At 38.2% G+C, this 12891-nt stretch overlaps 1 protein-coding gene across 1 annotated transcript in view; it reads left to right on the forward strand.

Annotated features, from left to right (window-relative positions):
• Positions 1-12891, forward strand: part of slc7a9 (solute carrier family 7 member 9) — a gene marked incomplete at its 3' end in the record, with an annotated part of 14965 nt that overhangs the window by 1162 nt on the left and 912 nt on the right. The window contains exons 2-10 of the mRNA XM_037697529.1: positions 4227-4374; positions 9634-9876; positions 10508-10633; positions 10751-10850; positions 11514-11558; positions 11759-11882; positions 12122-12225; positions 12399-12495; positions 12672-12821. Coding sequence (XP_037553457.1) covers positions 4227-4374; positions 9634-9876; positions 10508-10633; positions 10751-10850; positions 11514-11558; positions 11759-11882; positions 12122-12225; positions 12399-12495; positions 12672-12821 — 1137 coding nt within the window. The remainder of the gene's footprint in view (positions 1-4226; positions 4375-9633; positions 9877-10507; positions 10634-10750; positions 10851-11513; positions 11559-11758; positions 11883-12121; positions 12226-12398; positions 12496-12671; positions 12822-12891) is intronic.

The following is a 12891-nucleotide window of genomic DNA, read 5'->3' on the forward strand; positions in this document are numbered from 1 at the left end:
TCCATCCATCCATCCATCCATCCATCCATCCATCCATCCATCATCTTTTACCCATTCTTCCTTTTTGGGGTCACTGGTGCCCATATCCAGCAGTCACTGTGCAAGAGGTGGGGGACACCCGGGACATGTCTCCAGTCCATCACAGGGACACATAGAGACAAACGAGACAAAAAAAAGTCCCTCTCTCACTCTCAGCTGGGGACAATTTAGAGTTACCAATCAGCCGAACGTGCATGTTTTTGGTCTGTGGGAGGAAACCAGAGTGCTTGGAGAGAACTCGGACATGCAGGGAGAGCACAGGCAAACTCCACCCAGAAAGGCCCTCGGGCCGGGATTCAATCTGGCAACCTTTTCGCTGAGAGGCAACAGCTTCTACCAACTGTGCCACAGTGTTGCCCATTCCAAAATAAAATTTATATTCAATCTGGAAATGTAGTTTATGCTACAGGAAACCTGTTGGAGAGGTCTCATTTGTGAATTTAATTAAAGGATAAATCTAGCTTTTGAACACAATAACAATACTAACACACACTTCTTAGTATTCCAAGACAAAACTTCAAAAACAGACTGATTAGCAATGCTGGTATTTCAGATATACTAAATTTTTTTTCATTCTAACAGAAGGATTTCACACGGTTGCAATCGTTACAAATTTGGAATATCCTGACTGTAAGAAACTAGAATAGAATGAGACTATTTGGTTTATAATATTAATAGAACAAATAGCTAACCATTTTAAACAAACTTCAGGAAACAGCCCTACAGCAGGACTGAGAGTGAGAATGGGATGCTCTAACTGTCAAGGTTGTTCTGACATCTCTTTTTTCATCCATGACTTGGTGCTCGCTTTGGTTTTTGAAACTTGATTGTCAATAAATGTAATTTTAAAACTATTTACTGCTGTATTTAGTACTATTAGTACTATAAAAACAAGTTATGCTGTCATATCTGGTCACCAGATGTTAGTGGGTTGTATTATACTTCAAAACCAATGAGAGGCCATGGAAAGTTAAAGACCCAGAAAGTTTAGGTCTGGTGGTTCTTAACCCTTATTTTAGGCAGTGTTTATAATGGAATATCTGCATCTTAAAACATTAATCCCTATCATTTACAATCATATCCCAAAGAGTCCCGATCTGTTGGCAACATGTGAGAAGCTGAGGGAAAATGGTTCAAATTTTAATTCTGCTAAAAAATAAATAAATCAGACCAGGCTGCTGAGGTGAAAAACTGGGAAATGATCAAAATCATAATAGTTAAAATGAGTACCATCTCAAGACAATTTTTGTGAATGTATAGGAAGAATGAGGTGGTACAGTGGCAACGCTGGTAGAGCTGCCAATTCTCAGCGAGAAGGTCACTGGTTCAAATCCTGGCCAGAGAGCTTTCTGGGTAGATTTTGCATGTTCTCTCCATGCATGCGTTGGTTGTCCTCGAGTACTCCTGTTTCCTCCCACAGAACAAAAACATGCATGTTAGGCTGATTGGTAACTCTAAATTATCCCTGGGTGTGAGTGAGAGAGTGAATGGTTGTTTGTCTCGTTTGTCTCCGTGTCCCTATGATGGACATGCGACCTGTCCAGGGTGTCCCCCGCCTCTCGCACAGTTATAGCTGGACATGGGCACCAGTGACCCCTGCAACACAAAAAAGAAGTGGGTAAAAGATGATGGATGGAAAGAATGTTGAAAGATGACTTTGACCAGCTGGATTGGCAGTTGGCTATTGGATTGGTGTGAAGATGCTGTGCTTGCATTTAAAAAAATAAATTATCAACCATTCCGTATGAGCTAAATCTAATATGCTGATAAGTAAATGTTGACACTCCATTAGCCTGAGCAAAATGTTACATGAAATACTGGAGAATAGTTAAAAAAAAAAGTTCAATAAAAAAACAACTGGACTTTATTTGTAACAGAAGACGTTTCGCTCCTCATCCGAGGAGCTTTCTCAATTCAAAGAGCAGAGAGATTCAGGTTATAAGGCTGAGTGAGATAAGATAAACATACATATGTAGATTGACAATTCACACCTCAACACCTTAACAGTAGGGATTTCTTAAGGTATTTGTTACTCTAATTCACAGATGAGTCCCCTCTGTTCCCATCAGGTGTGAAAACTGGCTGGGAATCAGTCTTAAAGTTGATAAATTTGTTGATAAAGATTACTGATACAGTTGATAAATACTGGCTCCTTGTTCGTACGAGGATAGTCTTTAAAATTATTCTGTTGACCTTCAAGTGCTTAAATGGCCTCGCACCCCTTTACCTCTCTGAGCTTCTGGAACCTTACGTTCCCTCTCGGGTCCTGAGATCATCCGATCAGCTGCTTTTGGCTGTTCCAAAAACACGACTGAAGCTCAGAGGAGATCGGGCTTTTTCAGTCATGGGCCCCAAACTCTGGAACAACCTGCCCCCCAACATCAGGCAGGCCACCTCCCTTCCTCACTTCAAATCCCTGCTAAAAACACATATTTTCTCACATTTCACACAGTGTAAATTATGTTTTAAATGCTTTTTTTTAAATTAATTTTTCTGTTATTATTATTAGTGTATTGTATTTTTTTCTCTTTAATTTTACTCCCATTGATTGTTGTTGTTAAGCACTTTGATAACAGGTTCTGTTTTAAATGTGCTCTATAAATGAAGCTGACTTGACTTGACTTGACAAATAAAGTCCAGTTGTTTTTGTGTTGAACGTTTTTTTGAATTTATCATGTCCTGGATGACTGAGAATCTTCACCAGCACTGGAGAATAGTAATTCTTTTATCAGCCTAACATCTGTTTGTGATGCAGAAAAAGCTTGGTTACTTGGAGCATGCGAGGCTCGGAAAACATAAATTTAATCTGTGCAAGTACATATAATGTGCACAACAACGTATATATGTACAACTGTGATGGGCTTACACTATCATAAATACTTGTGTTTGTGCCCTTGACAAGGGCGTCAGAAGCATCCATAATGTGGGGGGGACACAATGATATGTGTAGGTGCGTGTTCACGCGTGAGTGCATGTGTGTGTGCGTAAAAAAAAGGTGTTCACTAGTGTACAAAAAAAAGCAACATTTCACCTAGATTTCCTTTAATTCCACACATTTAAAGCATGTTTTATGCTGAGGCAGGAGGAGACGCACAGAAACACTGCAGGTGTTACACCATATTCTGTGACCACCTTATATTGTGACCGTGGCAACAGGCTGCTGTGTTTAGAGTTGGAGGTAACCAGGAAAACCTGGAGTGGAGTTTTAGTGACCTGAGTTTTCTCCTGTTCATCAAATGGAATGGATTTGTTCACGAAGAAAGAGAAACTGCGCCGACTGAACTAATGTTTTATAGTAAAAGTGTGTGTGTGTGTGTGTGTGTGGGTGTTTCCAAATGAATGTTTTTTTTTAATGTGTGTGTGTGTGTGGGGGGGGGGGGGGGGGGACTTGTCCCCTTCACATGTAATGGTTGTGACGCCTATGGCCCTCGTAATGAATTATATGTGCATTTTTTGTGGAATTGTGGGCCAGAAGTCCTTAAGTTACTGACTAAACTCTTGACTTGACTTGAGTTAAAAGTAAATCTAAAGAATGCTATTAGTGCTACATAGCATCATTTACTAATTTAAATGCAGAGTTCACTTTCTTGGAAAAAGGCTCTTTGACATAAAGCATCCAGAAATCAAACCACCAACACTACTTTTTACAAAAGTCCATATTTTTTTTTGTAAAAGCACAAAAAACAGCTGAAAATGTTTATAATTAATCAGAACTCAAAGGAAAAAATGGACCTAAAACAACAATAAAATGATTGTTTTTATAGCATATGTTTATTTGCAGAGAGTAATACAGTACAGTACATGATTTAAAATACTATGCTTGTCAACGTGTTACTGCTCAACTATTGTCACATCAGACTGTTTATTAGCATCCAGCTGGATGTTATCTGCTAACTAGCAGATAAAGAGAATAGTCTTGCTGTCTGTAGTTTGATCTTCAGATGTTCAGTTATGACCGTGATTGACAGGCTCATAAATGATGGTTTCCCCATTTAATTGTTTGATTATCTTCACTAAAATTAAGATGTCACAAAATTATTGTCTTCTAATTCAGACCCTTTCTTTTAACCATAATTGTTGTGCTAAGATGCAAAAACTGAATGGAAAACCCACGCAAACACATGTACTGAAACTTTGACCTGATTTTAATTTCTTACTGTTTTGTTTGTCTGCCTGCATTTGTCCAGGTTGGTCTGCTGAGTGGCATTTCTCTAATTGTGGGGACTATGATTGGCTCAGGGATCTTCATTTCTCCTAAATCTGTTTTGCTGTACTCAGGAGCTGTGGGACCTTGTCTTCTCATCTGGACCGCCTGTGGAGTTTTAGCCACTTTAGGTGAGGCTTATGTCCATCACTTTTAAAGATGACCCCATGTTCGTGCTGCTGTGGTTCGTCGTATTGTTTTTGTACTATTTGTACTTAATGTATTCTTAGTTTTAGCATCTTTCTTAGTTCATATCTTAGATCTTATTACTGTTTTTCTTTACAATTTATACTTTTGTTGGATGTAACTGGGACCCTGTGTACACAATTTTGTTCCACCACATGCACAACAAGTGTAGTGGAATGACAATAAAGAACCTTGCACACAACACCATTTCAGAAGACATTGTTTTTCTATAAAATTATTTCAACTTAAACTAAATATGTATAATAAATCTGTCACAAAATAAAACACTGTCAGATGTGTTAGACCAGGACTGTTCAACTAAACTGCTCAGGAGGGCACAGTTACTGAAAGGCAGCAGCTCAGGGGCCGGACATCCAGCAACTAAAGTCCATCCATCCATCCATTTTCTTTACCCGCTTATTCCATTTTGGGTCACGGGGGTCGCTGGTGCCCATGTCCAGCAGTCACTGTGCGAGGGGCGGGGTACACCCTGGATGGGTCGCAGGTCCATCGCAGGGCCACATAGAGACAAACGAGACAAACAATCATTCACTCTCTCACTCACACCTAGGGACAATTTAGAGTTACCAATCAGCCTAACATGCATGTTTTTGGACTGTGGGAGGAAACCGGAGTACCCGGAGAAAACCCACGCATGCACGGAGAGAACATGCAAACTCCACCCAGAAAGGCCCCTGGACCGGGGTTTGAACCAGGGACCTGCTTGCTGAGAGGCAGCAGCTCTACCAGTTGCGCCACCGTGCTGCCGCAACTAAAGTCATTATATAAATAAACCAAGTATTACAAATATCTGTTACCTTTTAAATCTGTTTATTTTGTAGCATTGAATCATACATGCAATAAATAGAAGCCAAAACCCAAACCCAGGACTCTAAAATAAATAAATAAATAAACCAGGTCCGGGGGCCTTTCTCGGTGGAGTTTGCATGTTCTCTCCGTGCATGCATGGGTTTTCTCCGGGTGCTCCGATTTCCTCCCACAGACCAAAAACATGCATGTTAGGCTGATTGGTAACTCTAAATTGTCTCTAGGTGTGAGTGAGAGAGTGAATGGTTGTTTGTCTCGTTTGTCTCTATGTGTCCCTGTCATGGACTTGCGACCCGTCCAGGGTGTACCCCGCCCCTCGCACAGTGACTGCTGGATATGGGCACCAGTGACTCCTGTGACCCGAAAAGCAAGAATTGGGTAAATATAATGTATGGATGGTTATTCAGTTTCTTTGTCAAACTAAGCTGTGATATTCTCAATTGAGTAGAATTTTTGTTTCCATTTTCTGGTTGCAACTTTCACATCCTACGAACTAAATTGGACCTGAATATGTCATCAGTTTACGCCAGCTGGTACAATAAAGGAAACCCTCTGCTGTAGCCGTAAAGCAATAAATACACCTCTGTAGAAAAAAAAATCAGTTCAGTAGTTAAATAGCAGGCAAACAATATTTGACAAAGACAAGAAAAGAAATGGAAGTAAAATCACAAAAGCTGGTCTAAATAAAAGTTGTTCAGCTTTTAGCAACACTGTCAGAAGAACATCAAAACAGTCAAGATGCAACAGTTTGAACATATTGTTCTTTTAGGTTTTTAATAATAATTTCTGGTGGTTTACTTTACAGTAACCGCTAGTTAGTAATTTTTTAATGTTATACTCTGAACAACACTGTGATCAGCTAAGTTTTAAGTGATGTAGCGTTTTAAACTTTGACTTACTTGACACCACAGTGAATCATTGATGCATAGAAATGATTCAACTTGCTGCAGTGATGAAGGTTAGGCAACAGTCTTTTCAAAGGTTCTATTCAATTTATTATTATTTTTTCTTCAATTGAACCTTTATTTATACAGATTAGTCTCACTGAGCCTCGAGGACTCATTTACGAGAGACCTGTTTTAAACAAAAAGCACAGACGAGGTACACACAACAGTAGACAATGATATAAAACGTCTGATCTAAATCAGTCTCTCCAACCGTCCACATCTATTCAACAATTGAAGAATAGACTTAGAAAATCAATATAAGTAGAATAAAACACAATATCACAGTCACACAGTGTTCTGCCAAAAAATGCGAGCGTTCACAGATAAGACGTTTATTGCTTTCTGGTGGCATTATATGATGTTGCACTTCAAACTAATTAACCATAACCAGAGCTACTCTTCAATTAAAGGAAGAAACATGATCTCATGTTTTGCCATCACTTAACAAGCAACACTCTGTTATGTTGGAGTAACTATATAAATCTTTTCCAATGTTCAAAAAAAAAAAAAAGTCTCAATATCCTAATTAGTTTGCCAAAAAGCTTCCTCTGTCTGTAAAATTAATTCCAGTTCAAAAGCTGGCTGATTTGGGATTAAATAAACTGATCATCTGTTGTAATTTATCATCTTTGGATGAGACCTAAAGGCTTACAGAAGCAGGTTTATGTGATGTGAGAGATGCAGAGAACATCTGTCTGCCATCTTTACAAAAAAAAAGCAAACAAAAAATGTGTATCTTGTGCAAATTTTTGCAGATTTGTTGCTATTAAAGCTATACTGTCAGCTATTTACAGCCTTCTGACTTACAACATGCGGTAAAATAAGAAAGAATTACATCAGCCATTATCAAATGTTTTGCTTAGGAAAGTGTGATTGATGCTGTAAATCAAAAGGTGCGTTGAACTTTTGAGTCTTTGTGATTTTAATTTTAACATCACCAGATTTATGAGTACTTGTTTTATGAAGATTATAAAATCTCATCATTTTATCACTTATTCCTCTAGTTATCTAAACTGTTAACAACAGTGTACCACAAACTTTCAATCTTAGGACTCACCCTCTTCACAATCTACACAAGTAATGTAGGTCAGAGCATCCCTGATGCATCCTTACATTTCTATGCCAATGACACCAGTGTTTATGGTAGAGAGAGAACAGTTGCTATGGTTTTCCAGCTTTTACAGTCTGCTTTTGACATCATCCAGTCAGATTTGTTCCATCTCAGACTTGTTCTAAATGCTGACAAAACACAACGGATGTTGTTTTCAAACAGAAAATCGGTTCCAGCAGATCTTCCTTCTATTTTATCTTGGAATGGGGTCCCTACTGAGTTTGTAGATTCTTACAAATACTTGGGTATTTTGGTTGACTCGCATCTCTCTTTTAAGCCCCATGTCAAACATTAGGTAAAGACACGGAAAGTAAAACTGGATTTATTTTTCAGAAATAGGTCCTGTTTAACTCTGAATGCTAGGAAACTCCTTGTAACTACAATTTTTCTTCCCTCCATTGACTATGGTGACATTATTTACATGAATGCTCCTGCAAGCACCTTACAGATGTTGGATGCTGTCCTTCACGGTACGCTAAGATTCATAACTGGCTGTAAGTACCGTACCCATCACTGCACCCTGTACTCACTGGTTAACGGGACATCATTAACTTCACGCAAACTCTCAAACTGGTACATTTTCATCTTTAAATCACTTCTTGGTCTGTTGCCTTCATACATCTCCTCCTACATGTCATTATGTGAGTGCAGCTACAGTGTGCGCTCTCAGGACATAATTACATGCAGTGTTCCCTCAGTGTGAACTGAACTAGGCAAAAGGGACTTCTACTACTCTGCTCCATTTTCCTGGTATATCATGCAAAAGATATGAATCTCTCGACCTTGGCCCCTCTAAGTGACTTTAAAGAACTGCTAAGTTCATGGCAAAAACCAATGCAGACATGTTCCTTTTCCAGACATGTTTGACTGATGAAGCCTTCCGGATCGAAGGCGAAACGTTTCAGCACAAAAAAAAAGACACTGTCCAGATGACGTGACTGAAAAATGTTGGATTTTATACCTGGATTATTGAGCATAGGCTTTGTTGTTTTCAACCAGTTTGACAAGACTGTCAACAAGGAAGAGGGCTGGCAATGGAGGAGGGGCGTACCAAAGAGACCATCTAATCACAAGCAGAACTGGTTTGTTCCATTTTGAAGTAAGCTGTTGGGGGAAGAATCAGTTTTGTTGTGTGCTTCCTTGACTGATGAAGCCTTCCGGATCGAAGGCGAAACATTTCAGCACAAAAAAAGAAACTGTCCAGATGACCTGACTGAAAAATGTTGGATTTTACCATACCATACCATACCATACCATACCATACCATACCATACCATACCATACCATTTTACTTATAGAGCACTTAAAACAGCGACAAGGCCAACCAAAGTGCTGTACAGACAGAACACCAGGTAACACACAAAGCAAAATACAAAATGAGGTAAATCAGAATATAGACATAAAAACGATGCAGATAATGACGACTAACCAGTGTGGAGCATACAGGTTCAAAACACAGATCATCTGTTGTTGAAAGCCACCGAATAGTATTGGGTTTTTAAACTGGACTTGAAAACCGAGAGGGAGGGGGCCTGTTTGACAAGCAGAGGTAACTCGTTCCAAAGTCTTGGTTCTGCTACAGAGAAGACCCTGTCACCTCTTCGCTTAAGACGAGTTCCTGGAACTGTGAGGAGCAACTTTATACCTGGATTATTGAGCATGGACTTTGTTGCAGACATGTTCCTGTTTTTAGTATTTTATATCGCTTTGTAATGTAGCTGTTTTTGATCCTTTTTTATATAATTTCTTCCATTTACTTTTCATTGTATATTATTTTTTATGATTGTCTACTGTTGTCATCATTCCTTGTTTAAAACAGGTCTCTTGTAAACGAGTTCTCGAGGCTCAATGAGACTAACCTGTATAAATAAAGGTTGAATTGAATAAAAAAAAAAAACACACACAAGTAACAAAACCCAAAAGACACAAGAAACTAAACAAATAAAGAGAAAAACAGTCTATGACAAGCACATAATCAAAAATGAAATGATTACAATAACAAATAAATCAAGCAATTCAGTATAATTTTACAAAATCCTTGATAATTAGTAACATCAATAACTAATATATGAAGTACACATTTCTCTGGCATAATTTTTTTTAAATTGGTTCAATCTTTATTTATACATGTTAGACTCATTGAGCCTCGAGAACTCATTTACAAGAGAGACCATCATAATTTGAGACACCAGTTTCATACATTTTAATTAGTTTTTCCGAACAAAGATATTTAAAAACTCATTATGCCCAAGTTTTTACTTTGTATTTGTATATTTTTAACGTTTCCCTGTTTCTGTTTTTCTGTGTTTTGTACTCAGGAGCTTTGTGCTATGCTGAACTTGGTACCATGATCACCAAATCAGGAGCAGAGTATTCCTATTTAATGGAGGCTTTTGGCAACCTCTTGGCCTACCTTTACTCCTGGACCTCTGTCATGGTGCTGAGGCCCTCCTCCTTTGCAATCATCACTCTAAGCTTTGCAGAGTACGCGTCTGCTCCTTTCTACCCAGGCTGCACTCCTCCTCTTGTGATTATCAAGTGTCTCTCAGCAGCTGCCATAAGTAAGAATACAATTAAATGCAGACAATGTGTAAAAATGGGCTTTGTGAATTATTTTTAATCATCCTTAGGCCATTTTTAAGTTATGACTGTTTTTCAAGCAAATAAAAATGTGTCAATGATTTAAAAATTATGTATAAATACCAAATAATTTCAGACATAGACTTGAGTAAGGGCGGCACAGTGGCACAGCTGGTAAAGCTGTCACCTCTCAGCAAGAAGGTTGTCGGCTCCAATTCTGACTGGGGACTTTTCAGGGTGGAGTTTGCATGTTCTTTATTGTTGCCTCTATGTGGCCCTGTGATGAACATGAGACATGTCCAGGGTGTCCCCCGTCTCTTGCACAGTGATTGCTGGATATGGGCACCAGTGACCCCCTTGACCCAAAAAGGAAGAAGTGGGTAAAAGTTAATGGGTGGAAGGACTTGAGTAAATAAAACAAATATGTCTGCTAATTTATTGTATTAAGTTGATAAAACCACAGTTACTGTAATCTAAAGGAAATCTGAAACACATTTTAAAAGTAAAGTTAAAATTGAATATGTTTTTATTTTTGGACAATTTCAGCTGCATCTTATAGAATAATGCACGGTCATTGACATACTGGTAATTCAATCTCTTGTTTCTTCTCAGTTATGATCATCTTTGTGAACTGCTTGAGTGTGAAACTAGCAAGTTTTGTGCAGAACCTTTTCACAGCAGCCAAACTTGTCATCATAATCATCATCGTGCTAGCTGGCATCGTTCTGATGGCTCAAGGTGAGCCCTTCTGGGCTTTCAATTGTCTTGGTTTAAAATATGCACATCTGATGTGAGGATGTGTCTCTTTATATTGCTACATGCTTTTAAAAATGTTTTTTGTGATTTCTTGTTCAGGAAACACCGAGAACTTGTCAAATGCCTTTGAAGGCTCAACAACTTCTGTTGGAGCAATTGGACTTGCGTTTTATAATGGGCTCTGGGCTTATGATGGATGGTAACAGTTAATCTCCACTTCACTTTCACCATTTTACAATCGGCATAAAATTGAAAAAAAAAAAGTGTATTTTTAAATCTGTTTTATTTTTTCATTGACTGTTGTGTTGACTGATAGGGTTGACTATGAACCTGTCCAGCATCTAACGCTGTAAAACATACTCTTTAAATACAGTGAACTATCTTTTACTTTCGCTTTTCTAAATGAATGGAATTAATTTAGAGCGCAAACTGTTTTCTCAGTCTGTAAATAGAGGAACAGTTGACAAATCAAAACACTCTGTAACCTAGAAATTTGGTGATGGAGCGAGAATATGTGAAGGCAGCTGCTCTGTTGTCATGAACATGGGCTGTGGTCAGTACCACAGACTCCTGCACCTGAGGCGTGAACCCACGTTGCACCAAGAAATGTCATCTTGCATAAATTACCCCTAATTTGAACACAAACCTCAGATTGCTAACTTACTTTTAGGATTTAACCAGCTACTTTTGAAGGATGTTAAATACAGATCTTTATATTCAACACCATGTAAGTAATACTTTGATTACATCTTTCACAGAGGTTGTTGTTCGTGATCACAGAGCAAACTATTCAAATTTACTTTAACAGGTAAGACTTCAAGGGATTTCATAATTGTTTTTTAATATCTCATGGTTTCACCAGGAACCAACTAAATTTCATCACAGAGGAGCTGAAAGACCCACACAGGTAAAATATGGATAATTGTAAAATAGTATAATTTCTGCTCAACAAAATATTCATGATTTAATTGCACATTTCTTAAAGAGACTGGACAATATGCAAAGATGAATGTATAGACTGCTTTATATCTAACAATAAATAATAATAATTAAAAAAAATATCTGCTGATATAGTGTTTTTTTTTTTTTTTTGTTGATTTCCTCCAGAAATTTGCCTCTGGCCATCATCATTGGGATCCCTTTGGTTACTGTGTGCTACGTGTTGATCAACGTTGCTTATTTTACTGTTATGACCCCCACTGAACTGCTGTTGTCTCCCGCTGTTGCTGTGGTAGGGACAACTGTGCTTTTAAACTCTGAGAGTTACAACATTTTGCATATAGTAATTCATAAACATGATGCAAATATTAATAGGCATTAATGAGAACTTTCTAAAATAAGCTAATCATCACTGCACACATAAGAGGTTTCATTTCTTTTGTCCTCTGCGCGCTGTAGATTAAATCTCAGTAACAATCCATTTGTTCCACTCCCTTGTCTTTTCTGAAACATATTTTTCTGCCTCCATAGACTTTTGGAGACAGAGTCCTTTACCCTCTGTCTTGGATTGTTCCTCTGTTTGTCGTCTTCTCGACATTTGGTTCTGCAAACGGAAGCTGCTTCACTGCTGGCAGGTAAAACAGACCAGTTACACACTGATGCCTGATTTTAAAGGATGCGCTTGAAGATTGGTCGTTTCCTTTATGTTTGAGTGTGATAACAGAAAGGCTGCTGACAAAATAAAAACATGTAAGAAATCTGTTGTAAAGTGTAATAACGATGCGCGATTGTCTTCCTTTTCCACCAGATTGTGCTATGTAGCTGGCAGAGAAGGTCACATGGTGAAAATTTTATCCTACATTAGTGTGAAGCGCAACACTCCTTCCCCTGCTCTCATATTCCATGTACGTTAATATATTTTCTTACATTAGATGTGCTCACAGATGACGCTTTCACACCCGCTTTTGAACTATTCAACTATAGCATTTTGATTGCTGATTTGCAAACAATAAAACATATATATATATATATATATATATACATACATATATGTACTGTGTGCTTGCTGTTTGTTTTACAGGGGGTTTTGACACTGTTCTACATCATACCAGCAGACATCAACAGTCTCATTAAGTACTTCAGTTTTGCTCAGTGGGTGTTTTATGGGCTGACAGCTTTGGCTCTCATCGTGATGCGTTTCACCAGGAAGGAACTCAAAAGACCCGTAAAGGTGAATCTCTCTAGAAATTTAGTAATGATGTCTGAGCAATTTATTTTAATGTATTCATGCAGACTAAAAT

This window comes from Nematolebias whitei, chromosome 2 (assembly GCF_014905685.2).
Source record: "Nematolebias whitei isolate Nwh7 chromosome 2, NemWhi1, whole genome shotgun sequence".
NCBI lineage: Eukaryota > Metazoa > Chordata > Actinopteri > Cyprinodontiformes > Rivulidae > Nematolebias > Nematolebias whitei.